Raw genomic sequence first — 14,260 nt, forward strand, 5'->3', positions numbered from 1 at the left:
GAGCCGCGGCCGGATCGCAGCCCGCAGAGCCCCAGGGCCCGCCGCAGCCATGGGCAACCGCGGCATGGAGGATCTCATCCCGCTGGTTAACCGGCTGCAGGACGCCTTCTCCGCCATCGGCCAGAACGCGGACCTCGACTTGCCGCAGATCGCCGTGGTGGGCGGCCAGAGCGCCGGCAAGAGCTCGGTGCTCGAGAATTTCGTAGGCAGGTAGGAGCGGCACGCCCCGGAGCGCGGACTCCCTCCGCCCGGGGCCCCCCGGCCCTCTGCCCCGGCCCCGACGGCGCCGCGACCTCGCAGCCCCTGGCGCTGCACTGGCGGTGGGGGGACGGCGCGCCCCCCACCTCCAGCCAAAGGGAGGCGGCCCTCCCCCTCCACGGGAGCCCCTCGGGCGGCAGCGGCCCCCGCTTGTCGGCAAACGTTGTCAAGCCACGGGCCACGGTATCACGCCCCCCTCCACCGCCCCATCCTTTAGGGAAGACAGCGCTCTGCCAAGAGCCCCCGGCAAGGGGTTGTCCCCCCTCCCCCAATAGAGGCACCAAGGGGGCCTGCATTACTCAGCGCCTCCCGTCGGCCCGGGAGTCTCTCGGAGCGGGCAGCACCCCCGAGGCCGTGCCTCCCTCTCCCCCCGGGCTCTACGAGGACAGCTCCCTGCTCCCATGGGAATTCCTGGACGTGGCAGGAGACACCCCCGCACACTCTGCAGCCCCCGGGAGAGGACATAGCCCCTGGGCATCCTGGGCATGCAGGAGCCGGCACAGCCTCCCCCTCACACACACCTCTGCGGCTCCCGCTGCCATCCGTGCGCAGCGCGGCGCTGGCTGGTGCGGGGGGAGGAGGCGCGGGCTGCAGGATGAGGAAGGGGAGGGAGGTGGGGGAGAAACCGCTTCTGATCCTTTTCTGAGCAGCTGGCCCCTGGCTCCGCCGCCGCCCCTGGGTGGGGGGCGCCTGTCAGTGTCGTCCTCCCCTTGGCCTGGCAGAGGGATTGTGATGGAGGGAGAAGGCAGCGGAGAGCAGAGATGACTAAGACAGGGAGGCTGGATGGCGGGGAGGGGGGGAGCCATTTGCAGAACCTAATCCCCCTCCTGCCTCTGATCCCACAAGGCGCTGGGAGGGCCAGGTGGCAGGGAGTGGGGGGCAACCACAAAGACAGAGGGGCCTGGGTTTGGGAGGCAGGCAGGGCCGTGACCCCCCCAGGATCCCCCAGAAAAGGGGAGGCAGAGATGTCTTTTCGAGTGCTGAGAAGGAGAGAGAGGATAGAGCTCTCCTGGTGCTGGAGGCAGAATGGGGGGCTGGGCAGGCTGGAGAGTTGACACTGACCTCCCCACTCTGTTGTCTCCCTCCCTTACCATCTTCAGAAACCCTAGCTTTCTTCCAATGACCTTCACGGCTAAGGAAGCCACTGGCATGTGGAAGAGGGAGGCAGAGGCCCCTCCCTCAGAGGGACAGCAGTTCTGGGGGGAGATATCCTTGGTCCAAGCCAGGTTCTGCTGTGAAGCGTCAGGCAAGTCGCTTGCCCTCTCTGAGCCTTAGTGTCCTCATCTCTAATATGGACAGTTGGACTGGATGGTTGTTCCTGCCCCTCAAATGACCTGGGAAGCCCAGTGCACACCCTGGGGGTGAGAGGGAAGGGTCTGACTGCAGCAATGTATCTGTGGGATGTTGGAAAGCCATCGTGGGGGTGGCCGGGCCCATCTGGTCAGCAGAGGGGGAGGCCGTCTGTCTCTTGGGGACCGGCTCCCACAGAGCCCCCCTTCCTGCTCACGTGACCCTCAGAGCTGCAGAGACATAGAGGCAAGAGACACACAGATGGGCCCCTTCTCCATGGCCCAGCAGTCAGAGTGTGGGGACGGGGGGGCCCCTGGAGACAGTAAAGCCCTGAGGCCTTAGTGCTTTAAATGGGTATCCAGCACTTGACAGTGTACAAACCGTATTCCCACCTTTCATCACTGAACATTTGCTAAACGTCTGCTTTGTGCCAGGCTGTGTGTTCGGGGCCAGAGGGTACGGAGGGGAAGGCAGCCGCAGCTCCCATCCACTGAGCCCTTCCTATGAGTCCCACACCATGTTCCACAGGATGCCTCACAATTGCCCCACGAGGCAGCTACCATCACGCCCATCCTCCAGATAAGGGAACTGAGGCCCTGAGGTTAGATGCCCTGCCCAAACTATCCAGGAAGGATAGTGTCTATTAGACTCCTCAGCCCAGGTTCCCAATCGTGACCTTGACAGCCTCTGAGAGCCAAGCCCTGCACTGGGCACAGGGACACGCAGGCATGTGGGCCTCCATTTTCCCCATCTGTGGGATGGGAACAGACAGCTGCTTCTCTACCTTCCTGGGATGGTGGCTGTGGGCTCCAATGAGTTCATGGGTGTAAACACGGGGGAGGGAGGTGCTGGCAGGCAGTCAGGTGTGGGGGCGTGCGTGTGCAGGGACAGACCTGGCCCCTGCCCTCTTGGAGTTCACTGTCTAGCAGAGAGAGGTGCAGGAGAAGTCAGCCCAGCCACAGCTGACTTCAGCAACTGTTCACGTGTCGAGTGGTGGAGCAGGATGTGGACTCTGCCCCAGGCGGCCCGGGCCCTCTCGCTGCCCTCTGCCTTCCGATGCCCTACGGCGGTGGCCCTGCAGGAGGATGCGCAGGTGTCCAGATGCAGGCCCAGGGCAGAGGAGGAGGGCTTGGCCTGACGGAGGAGCAGGTGGGAAAGCATTATTTGATCCCCGTGACGGCTAGTGAGGAGGCCAGGACTGGGGTGCAGGTGGGAAACTGAGATCCAGTGGGGCCCCCAGCCAGCCCTGCCTGTTCCCTCGTGGGCTCCCGACCTTCCGCCCAGGGCTGGATCCCCAGATAGGTGAACATGGTAACAGCTGCTCTGCCTCCTGGGGCCTCCGAGGAGTCAACCCCCCACGGAGAGGAAGTGGAAAATGCATCTGAGGAAGCAGAGGCTGCTTCAGGCCAGCCTGGGCTCCTGGGCACCCAGGAGGGCCCTGTGTCAGCTCTGCAAGGGCGGTGGCCCAGCAGCGGCCCAGGAACCTGCCAGGACTTGTCTGGGTCTATGCTAGTTCTTCATCCCCCTTTGACGGGAGGGGAAACTGAGGCTGATTCAGTCAGTCACTCATCACTCATGGAGAGCCCACAATGTCTCAGCACTGGAGATTCCAGGGTAGGAAAGACAAAAGCCTTGCATTCCGAGGAAGACTCTGAAATAGTGATCGCAGGAGCATGGACGTGAAGAAGACAAGTGGAGAATGTGGTCAGTACCGGGGAGGGCAGAAGCTGCTTTCCACGGGGAGGTCAGAGAGGGTCTCTAGGAGGGGCTGGCATCTGAGGGATGAGGAGCCACAGACTAGCCATGGAGAAGCATTCTAGGCTGAGGGAACAGCAAGTGCAAAGGCCCTGGGGCAGTAATGAACTTGGTGTGTTTGAAGAACAGAAAGGAGCCACTGGGACTGGTGTTTGGTGAGCAAGGGGGACATGGCATCAGAGACATAGGAGGGGGCCAGGTCATCAGAGACATAGGCAGGGGCCTGATCTACAGGCCCTTAGACGATAGTGAGGAGTTTGGGTTTATTTTCATTATTGTCAGAAGCTTTTGAGTGGTGGAGTGACTTGGGATGATTCTAGTGAGTGTGTGACTTGAGGAGGGGGCTGAGAGGGGGCAGGAGACAGGTGAGGAGGCTGCTGTGGCGGGCAGGAGGTGATGGGGCCTGGACCTGGGCTTTAGCCATGGAGAGGAGGAGGATAGTAGGGTTCAGGATGTATTTTGGAGGAGGGTCCCACAAGACTTGCTGGTGGATGGGATGTGGGGGACAAGGAAAGAGGGCTCAAGGATGACTTCAGCGTCTTTAACTCTGGGTGGGCGCCTGGCGCCTTTAATCGAGTACGGCTTTGGGAGTACGGAGCAGGTCTGGGGGGTGCGGGGTAAGATCAGGAGCTTGGTTTTGAACATGTTGAGTTCGGGATGTCAGGTGGGCCGTGTGGTGATGCAAGTCGGAAGCACAGGGGAAGGCGGGCTGGAAGTTGTCCGTGTAGAGATGGGATTCAAACCCGTGAGAGTAGAAGAGATCATCTTGGGGGTGAGTGCAGACAGAGGAGTGTGCGTGGGCCCCAGGACACCCCAGCATTTTGTGAGCAGATGCCTGGTGCCCCAGCCCCCCAGTCTGCCCCTTGCCACATGCCCCCTCCCCACAACGCCCGTCCAGCACTGAGAGTGGGGTGTCCCGGGACAGGATTCCAGACTCCAGGGCCCTGACCTCGCTCCCTCTGGTGCCAGGCAGGCTGACAAATGGGCAGTGCCCACTCTCCCTGCCCTCTTGGTCCCCAGGGAGGCCGAGGCCAGTGGGGATGTGGCAGAGGGGCTGAGAACTCAGCCTCTGGGATCGGACCTGGGTTTGTAGCTCAGCTCCACCATGTATAAGGGACCTCGGGCACGTTTCTTAAACCCTGCTCAGCTGCTGTTTCCTCATCTGGAAAATGGGGATAATAATAGCACCTCCCTCCTGGGATGTGCTGAGTATTGAGATAATGCCCTTGAAGCCCCAGAGGAAGGCCTGGCGTAGAGGACGTGCCAGGTCTGTTCCTGCCTGGGCATAGGTGCAGCTGGGAGGGGGGCCAGGGTGGGGGCAAGGGCGGGGATGGTCTCCCTCCAGGGTGGGCAGGGGGCCTGGTGAGTGAGCCTCTGCCCAGAGCCCAAGGGCAGCCTGGGAAGCAAGGTTGTGGGTTTCCCTGATGACTCTACCTACCCCTGCCTCCTACAAACCCCCCAGCCCCTTCCTCCACATTCTCATCTTAGCATGGGCTGGGTGCTGGTCTCCAGCCTCTGAGAGCCCCTATCTTGGTCAGCCCCAGCCCCTCCCCTGGGGGACAGCCCGCTCCCCACCACCAAGTTCTGTCTCTTCCTCTGAACACTTAGGGATACATCCTAGTGGTCCCATTTCCCAGATTTGGAGACTGAGGCCGAAGAGGATTAGGGGCTAAGGGGGACATCGCAGGTAGAAAGTCACTGACTGGGGGAGGTAGAGGGAGTTGCACTTGCAGCGTGCCAGGCCCCGAGGATCCAGCTGTGAACAAGCCAGACCCATCCCTGCTCTCAGGGGCTCACAGCTGAGCAGGACAGACAGACGCTGAATCACACAAAGAGCTCTTTTGTTGTGTTTGAAGAAGGGTCCGAGGAGTCTGATATTGAAGGGCGGGGAGTCGTCAGGGGGGCAGAGAAGGGAGGCAGAGAGGAGATGGCATTTGAGGCTGGACCTGAGCAGGAATAGGACGTGGTCAGGCAGAGGAGTGAACACACTCCAGGTGCAGGATCCCCCCTGAGTGAAGGCCCAAGGTGGGAAGGAATCCAATGGGTTTAAGAACCCGGATGAAGGGCAGTGTGGCCGAGTGAGGAACCTAGGCCGCGGGGAGACCAGGAACGTCCGGGAGGTGCTAGTGGCCCCTCGACAGCCACCCCCACCCAGGGAGCCCCTGTTGCTGCCAGGCAGCCACACTCTGCTCTGCCTCTCCGTGTTCAGAGCATGCCGCTGCCATGAGCTGAGCACACGCCTACAGCTAGAGGACTCCTGCCCATCCCCTGCCAAAGGACATCTTCCCCAACCCCCTGCCCCACTCGGTGGCCTCAAGGAGCTGGGAATGAAAGGTGACTCTGGCCGACAGCGTCTGATCCCGGCTCCAGGGGAATCGAGTTTCCCAGACCTTGCCTGGGGTCAGAGGGTCAGAACCTCGAGGGAGAGGACTCAGGTCAGGGAGGGCGGGAGCGGAGGAAGCCAGTCACGGGCACAGTGTTGTCGGGCGTAGAACGGGAGCAGAAACAGAGGCCCACGTGCCATAGTCTAAACATTCCAGTTATAAAGCAAGCTGACGAACTACTAAACACAGTGCATTCTGCCCTCCCACCTCGACAAACACACCTTCACAACGACCTCGCAGGCTGGGTTTGAATTTAGAATTGCAGACTCCTCGGAGCTCTGTTATGGGATGTGGAGGCATAGGACAGGTGGCCCCTCTCCCCAGGCTGCCCCTGACCTTCTCACTCCAACCCGCACCACAAGGGGCCTCCCTGGCTCACATATGGACACTCTCATATCCCAGCTCCATCCGTGGCCCCAGAAAGGATCCCCCCTTGGCCCCAGGGCAGCTCCCCAGCAGTGAGGGCGGTCCTCAGGAGGGCAGACCCTGGAGGAGGGCTGGAGACTGCTTGCGGGGGAATTCCTGGGCCCTCAAGTGTGGCCGAGGAGAGGTGCAAGGCTCCAGCCTTGGCCCCTGGGGACCCCTTGCTCCATGGGGAGGGTGAAGCCAGAGATCCAAAGAGGGACCCCTAAAGCATGGGGCCCCCGACTCACCAGGTGCAAGGGCAGTGCTGGTTACTGTCTTCTTGGAACTAACAACCTGTTAGTAGAAGGAGCAGAGACTATCATCCCAGGTTTTCAGATGACGAGATGGCTCAGAGAGGGTAGGGGACCTGCCTGAAGTCACACAGCAATGGAACCAGAGGCAAGACAGGAAACTGCACCCACCTCCTGCCTCCATGTGAATGTCCACCCTCTTCACCTCCACCCTGTGCGTACATATCATGCACTCAGCCTCTCCTCCACTCTCCCTGGTTGTCTCTCTGGCACTCTTACCCCCTCCCTGGACTGAAATCTGGCTAAGGAACAAGAGCTGTTTGGAGAAGACAGCTCTAGCAACTGGGAATTACTACAGGCAACAGGAAAAAGAGGAATATTGGCCTTGGAGGGTGTTCAAGACAGTCTCCTAAATGGCATCTTCCCAGTGCCCTGGCCAGCGGCCCCAGGGTCAGCCTCCTCTCCTCTCTCATCCTCGCCATCCAAGTCAGTCCCCAAGCCCTGTGGGTTCTGCCCCTAGTCCACCCACCTCTCTCTACCTCGACTGCCACAACCTTTGTCTTAGCACCTGGGGCAGCCTCCTCTCTTGCCCCCCTCATCCATTCTCCGCCTGATAGCATGGAACTCTCTATGGCCTCCCAATCTGACCCCCTCTCCTTGAAGCCCTCTTTGGGCCCCTGCCCTCCAAACAGAGCCCTCGCTCCCGAGTTGGGCCCGGAGGCCTCCTTACCCAGCCCTGCTTCCCTCCAGCCGCTCCTTTGTGGGCCACCTGAGTATCGTGCAGTTCATGGAAAACACGGGCCGTGCCCTCTCTCTCACTCTCCTGGGGTGCCACTGCATATGCTGGAAGGCTCTTCACCATGCACTCGTCTTCCTCCTTCACTGGCTCATCCTCTAAGTCTCACATCAGCCAACACCCTCTCCAGGATGCCTTCCCTGACCACCCTCTCCCCCCATGACCTGACCCTCAGTGTGTGGGGTAGGGCTCAGTTTTCTCCCAGGATGAGGGACTGTAGGGGAAGACAGAGGCCTGTTGCCTTGGGCTGAGGACTCCTGGCAGACAGCAGGCCCAACCGCAGTTACTATGAACATTTCCCCTGCTTATGACTGCGCCACTCATTTTTCACTCCAGTTCTGATGCATCTGGTCTTAGCATAGGGAAGCGAGGCCACCAGCCAGGATGGGGAGAGAAATCTCAGCAGGGGAAGGCATGCTCCCCTCTGACCCAAGTCCCGAATTTGAAGGAACACAGTGCTCTCTGGCACACACAGGCACCCAGCACATGATGAGCACTCCTGGCTCATGGTGCCACCCATGGGCGTCCTCTGTTAGAGCCTTCCACAGCAGGATCTCGGGGCATTCCCTCAGCAGCCCCAGGAGGGAGCTGCTGGATTGCTTCCCATTTCACTGATGGGGAAACTGAGTTTTGGAGCAAGGATGTAATTTATGGGTTGAGCCAAGATTCCTTCACATCAAGCTGCTGGTGATCAGAAATAAGGATCCAGATGCAGCTCTGGACTTGGGAATGACTTGGGAAATGTCCATGATAGGCTGTTAGTCAAATAGAGTCATTACCCAAGTGTGGATGGAGCCCAGTGCCTGTGGGGGCACGTGAGGGGCACGTGACTCCGTCTCTCTGAGCCTCAGTTTCTTCCCGTATAAGATGGGGAAACTGGTCACACCCACCTCACACAGCCATGCAGGATCAGTTCAGAGGACACAGGTTTCTTAAACAGCTTAATGAGGTCTAATTTACATGCTATAAAAGTCACCTGTTTTTAGTGCACGATTCAATGATTTTCAGTATATTTAAAGTTGTGCAACCATCCTCACAATCTAATTTTAGAACGCTTCCATCACCCCAAAAAGAAGCCTCGTGATGACGGAGATTGTACACCCCCAGCAGAGTCTCTGGCCAGTGGTCAACAATCCACCGGTGTTTGCCGTGATGACAATTATAAATGAGGAAAGGCTGATCCCCAGGTGTTGGGATGATGGTTGATTTTTATTTTTTAAACATTTTATGTATTTTCTGAATATTTTTTCAAAGGAGAACATATGATTTTTAAAAGTAGGGGGCAAAAGAGAACCCTATTTCCATTTTGAAAATATCAAGTCATCAACACTTGAAAGGAAGGAAGGAGGAAAGAGGCCAAGAAGAAAGGTAGGAAGGATGGAAGGACAAGGTAGAAGGAAAGATCATAGATTTTCTTTAATAGAGAAAATGCTGTTGTAGAGAAAGTGCCAGGCTTAGAGTCCAGAGTTCTGGGTACAGGGCCCACCCTGTCACCAACTTGCACTATGATCTCGGGCAAAACTCTTCCCCTTTTTGGCCTCAGTTTCCACATCTGTACAACGATGGAGACGGTGATGGTGGAGCTTGTCTTTAACTCATCCCTGGTCCCGGCTCCGTGCTGGGTGCTGGGGACACGGTGGTAAACAGGAGCAGCCCAGTCCCTGCTCTCAGGACATCAGAACATCAGGGGAAACCAAGGCCAGGACTGCCCTGAAATGTTCAAACCTCAGCTGGAAATTCATGGGCTGTGCGACGCGGGCACGCCTGGGGCCTCCTGGGGCAGCGGGAACAGAGAGGGACTTGTTGCCTGGAGGCAGCCTCACCTCCTCCCAACTGTATTTCTTGGCCCACTCACTTCCTCGCCTCCACCCTAGCTCCCTGCTTCAGAGGGCACCTCAGAGCCTGCCCACATCCCTTGCCTTCCGCTTCCAGGGGCAAGATTTGGCTGGAAATATCCTGGCCCGCCCGCCCACTCTTCCGGCCAGCCTCCAGGAGATCTACCTTCCGGCTCCCTCCTGCCGCACTGTTTGGGGACATGGTTGTGGGAGCCCAGCCTGTGTTCTCAGCTCACTCAACAAGTTACATTATATATAGTCATAATAGCTACCATTTATTCAGGTGTTACCTTCAAACCTCACAGCAACCCATTTTACTGATGTGGAAACTGAGGCTCAGAGAGGTATGGTCATTTGTCCACAGCCACACAGCTTTTAAGTGGCAGCTCTGACATTCAACACCGGGCCTGTCTGACATCAGAGCCTGGGAAACAGGAGACTTGTAAGAATGACCTCTGCTGGGCACATGCCAGACCAAGCATGCTACTTTCTGGCGTTGTTTGCATTCAACAGGACCTGGGATCCAGAGTCCCTGAGTTCTGGCCCCGGATCTCGTGGTGGGGGTCACTTCAGACCTTTGGTGTGCTTTCTCCAAACCCCTGTGGGGATGACAGTACCAATTCAGACTGGGACCGTGTGGCATTTGGAGGTCCCGAGAGGTGTTTGTTTCATCCTCCCTGGCTTCAGGTCTGAAGGTGCCTCTGCAGATGGCAAGGCAAGGCCCCTCCAGGAAACCACCATCTGCTCAGAAAGAGTGGGGAGAGCTGGCATGTCACCATGCACCCCTCCCACACAGCCTCTGAGGCTGGTGGGCCCGGCACACTTTTCTCTGGGCACCTGTTCTGTGCTCCCTCAGCCTAAGCAGGAGCTGGGTGGGAAGTGCAGGGGTGGCACTGGCTGGATCAGGCCCGAATCCCCAGTGGGGGGGCACCAGGGAGCACCTTAATACAGTTCTGGGGGACAGTGTGTCCAGGTGAAGGGCAGGAGCTGCTGAACTGAGCCATGCCTGCTCCTTCAAGCAGTTCCTGAGCACCTACTGTGTGCCAGGCCTGTGCCGAGCGCGGGAATCAGAAGGGAGCGAGGCGCTCACAGTCTGGACGTGGGAACCAGCCAGTGCTCTTCACTGCCTGTCCAGGCCTGGGGCTGGGAAGCAGGCCTCCGGGGTCCTGGTCCCTCTCGGCCACCTCTCCCATTGCTGTGTGGCCTCAGAGCTCCCTTCCCCTCTCTGGGCCTCTGTCTCACCCTCCGGACAATGATGGGGGCATGAGATGGTCTCTGAGAGCTTTTCATCCTCCATGTCCATCGTTTCCATCCAACATTTCATGGCCAGAATCCTGAGATCTTATACAAGGCCTGGAGGAGGTGAGGCAGAGGGTTCTTCAAGGTCTTGGATTCCTTGCTGAGATTTGGGAATCCTCCTAGGGAGGAGGCTGAGAACAGGAGACACGCCCTGGCAGCCCCCTTGAGCTGCCGAGCGCCTACTATGTACCAGGCACCGGCTAAGCTCTTCCTGTAAAAAGGCTCCATGAGTCCCCCCGCAGCCACGTGGGGTAGAATATGATGCCTGCTTACAGCTGTGGACTTGGAGGCCCAGAGAGTGAAGCAACTCGCCTAAGGGCACCAGGCTGGGGAATGGCTCAGGCAGGATTCAAACCCAGGGCCTCTACGTGGCACTGGCTCCCAACCACTAAGCCAGTGATCCTACCACTAAGCTAGTGACCACTAAACTTGAAAGGGAACGTGAAAATCACATGGGGATCCTGTTTAAAATCCAGATTCCCTCCTCCCCTCCCCAAACCCCTTCCCCCCGAGATTCCCACCCAGCATGTCTGAGGAATGTGCATTTTAACAAGTTGCCCAGGGAATTCTGACACAGGCCATGTGAGGTCCTCACTTTGAGAACCTGGGCCATGGCAGAGATGGGGACCCTCTCAACCAGGGCACCCCCGTCCCCACCCTGCCGCAGGAGATCCTGGTCTGAGGAGAGGCTCTGCGCCCACACATGGCCTTGCCCTCTAATCTCCACTTGCCATAAGCTGCTTGGCCTTTAAGTAGCCCTGGGGAGGCAGTGACTTGGGGAAGGCTGGCCCAGACCCCTGACCACCCCCTCCAGCCCAGCCCTGGGCTCCCCACGCCCTCTGTGTGGCACCTCAGAGACCTCCGCTCCTCAGGCCTGCCAGGGCCAAGCGGGCCCATCTGTGAGGGGGAAGGCCTGTCAGGGAAGAGCTCCAGGGAAGGTCCATGTCTCTACGTGGGGGCTCTCTGTAGGGAGTCCCATCCTTCCCAGCCCCTCCTGCAGTCTCCATGGCAACAACTGTTGCCATGGTATTGCTGGGCGAGGAGCTGGTGGGGAAGACGGTGGACCCCAGGCCCCATGCCCACCCCAGCCTCTGTGAGAATAGATGTCCTATCTCTACAGCCCAGGGGATCCCAAATACTAAAGGGTCACCCCCCTAAAGGAGTGAGTAAAGAAGGGGAGAGGTAGAGACAGGAGTCCCCCGCCTCCCAGTTCATCACCTCCTTCTCTGGGCCGCCTGGTGCACCTCCGTTCCAGCACATGTCACACTGCACTGCATTATCTGTTTACTTGTCTGGCTCTCCCACCACGCTGTGAGCTCCTCGGGTGGAGAACTGTCTGACTCATCATCTCCCATCCCCAGGGCCCAGCACAGGGCCTGGCACAGAGCAGCTGCTCCCAAATATGTCCTAGATGGAATTTAATTGAATTACATAAAAAGCCAAGTCTGGCTCCTCGGGTGTAGGGAGCAGCAGAGTTTGACAGGGAAGTTCCCAGGCTCTGGGGTCCTAGCCCTGCCATTCCTAACGGGGTGACCTTGGACAAGTCACTTCACCTCTCTGAGCCTCAGGCTCCTCGTGTATAAAATGGTAATTTCCACATCAGAGGACTGTGCTGAGGACTTGGGGATTCAGTCAACATTTACAAAGTTCCTCTTGTGTGCTAAGCCCTGTGCTGGGCACTGGGGTACAGTGGTGGATGGAAAGAAGCAAGCCCCACCCTGCTGAAGCTCATAGTCTTGCAAAAATGAAAAGCGCTTGCCTGGCACCTAGAAATGATGAATAGATACAGGATTTATCACCCTTTTCCTTCCCCATTAAAGTGGCTGACTCCTCCCCATTAGGAGGGGCAGATGAGGACAGGGGATGGAAGAGGCCTCCCCAGGGCCCCAAGAGGAGGAGCCTGAGCCTACTCTGTTCTCCCCGGGACCCCCTGCTCCAACTGTGGGGTGCAGGAAGCTGTGTGAGTCCTGGTCAGGCTCTGGGCTGGGGGCAGCAGACCCGAGTTCTGGCTCTGGCTCTGTCCGAACCCTGTAGGAGCTTGAGTGTGTCTTTTCCCCTTCTTGGGCCTCCATGTGCCTCTCCATGAATGAGGTGGATGGCCGGATCTCCATGGTCCTTCAGGCTCCGGCCCACTCCCCCTTTCCTGGGTCCTGGGATCCCATGACTACAGATTCCCGCAGCCTGGTCCCTGAAGAAGCCTCCACCCTCATTCTTGTGCCAGCCTGGGTGGGGCCGTGGGTGGGTGGGGAGAGGAGGAGAACTGACAAGACAGAATCAGCACCTATAAGAGTTAGCCAGAGGGACTGCTGAGGCTGACACTGGCATGAGCAAATGTCTCAGGTATAGACATCAGGCAGGGGGCGACCTTGGGACCCCTCAGTTCAGTCCTTCAAAGGCTGGGTCTGCAGGGGGCTGAAGGGCAGGGAGCTTTCCCTGCAGAGTCAAACAGGTCTGAATCCAGGGTTTGCTCTGCTAGCTACTGGCTACACAACCTGAACATCCCTGAGCCTCAGTTTCCATCTGTAAAATGGGGATAATAACAGCACCTACCCCACGCGGCTATTGTGTGGAGTCCATGAGCTGTTGACCACAAGGAGCCTGGCATGCAGTAGGCACTTAAGCATGAGTTCTTGTCCTTGCCTCCTCCTTCCCCCCCAACCCCCTCATCCTCAACCCCAGCCAGATGGGGCCTGGGAAGGGGAAGTGAGATGCTGCCCTTCCCACAGCAGAAGGGAAGGGAGGAGGTGCAGCTCTGTTTCCTTGGGATCCACCCTGTGGCCACTGGCCACTTGGGCATGTAGGGCACCCTGTGCCTCAGTTTCTCCTCGGCTGAATGGCAGTGGCTGGGTTGGGGCAGGGACTTCCTGTTGGCTCAGAACCCAAGCAGGGCATACCTGAGAGAGGCCTGGGAGTTGTTAGTCTTGTCTCCTGCCAGCTCAAATGCATAAATTCTGTGACCCAGGGGACTTGGGGGAGGTCTTTTCCACCCTCTGAGCTGCCATCTCCCCTTAGTGACCTGACACCCTTGGGCTAAGGTGTGGTGGGACACTTTGGGGAGCTTTGGAGCTCCCAGTGGCAGGACATGTGCCCCTGGGACAGAGGGAACCTTAGGTAGGCCTTGACCCTCTTCTCCCCACCAACTTATTGCAGGGACTTCCTGCCCCGAGGATCTGGCATCGTCACCCGCCGCCCCCTGGTCCTGCAGCTGGTCAATGCTACCACAGGTACCTGCTGTCGTCCACCAGCAGCCCGACCTGGCCTCACCAGCCCCCCAGCCCATCCCCAAGGAGAGGTCCAGCCTAGCGCTGAACTTGCTTGCTGTATGACCTTGGCCCTCCATTCCCCATCTAGACAGGGGGAATAAAAATGCATCACGGAGACATGGCGTTGTTGTGGGGAGGGAGGAGAGAGAAGACAGCGTTTGGGGGGGGTGTGTGGAGGTCTAGTCCCAGTGGAATATGGGACCCAGGTGGGTTCCGGGCTATAATACTTACTCCTAACTCCGCCCGCCCCGCCCCCTGCTTCTGGGGCAGAATATGCCGAGTTCCTGCACTGCAAAGGGAAGAAATTCACCGACTTCGAGGAGGTTCGCCTGGAGATCGAGGCTGAGACCGACCGGGTCACCGGCACCAACAAGGGCATCTCTCCGGTGCCCATCAACCTCCGCGTCTACTCGCCGCAAGGTGAGGACATCCTGGCCCCGCCCCCGGCCTCTGGGCTTCGCCCCTTAACCCCGCCCCCTTGGGAAACTATTTTATGAGCCCCGCCCCCTCGCAGGCGCCTCCTAACGCAGGCGCCGCGGCTCCTGCAGACTCCGCCCCCACAGCGACCCCTCCCCCGCGCGTCCTACCCCCCCACAAGCCCCACCCTGCCATAGCCCCGCCCACTGGCCACGCCTCCAACGGGCCGCCGCTTTAGCCCGACGCGATTCCCTGACCCAGTCCACCCACGGCCACGCCCCCAAGCGGATCCTCTCTAAGCCCGGCC

The 14,260-nt window shown here is 58.8% G+C and overlaps 1 protein-coding gene across 2 annotated transcripts in view; it reads left to right on the plus strand.

Moving 5' to 3' along the window:
• Positions 1-14,260, plus strand: part of DNM1 (dynamin 1) — a 43,346-nt gene continuing 29,086 nt past the window's right edge. For both annotated transcript variants that reach the window (XM_058524171.1, XM_058524172.1), the window contains exons 1-3: positions 1-210; positions 13,424-13,497; positions 13,807-13,956. In XM_058524171.1, the coding sequence (XP_058380154.1) occupies positions 50-210; positions 13,424-13,497; positions 13,807-13,956 (385 nt within the window). In that variant the 5' untranslated portion in view covers positions 1-49. The remainder of the gene's footprint in view (positions 211-13,423; positions 13,498-13,806; positions 13,957-14,260) is intronic.

The sequence above is a fragment of the Diceros bicornis genome, chromosome 28 (genome assembly GCF_020826845.1).
Source record: "Diceros bicornis minor isolate mBicDic1 chromosome 28, mDicBic1.mat.cur, whole genome shotgun sequence".
In the NCBI taxonomy this organism is placed as follows: Eukaryota; Metazoa; Chordata; class Mammalia; order Perissodactyla; family Rhinocerotidae; genus Diceros; species Diceros bicornis.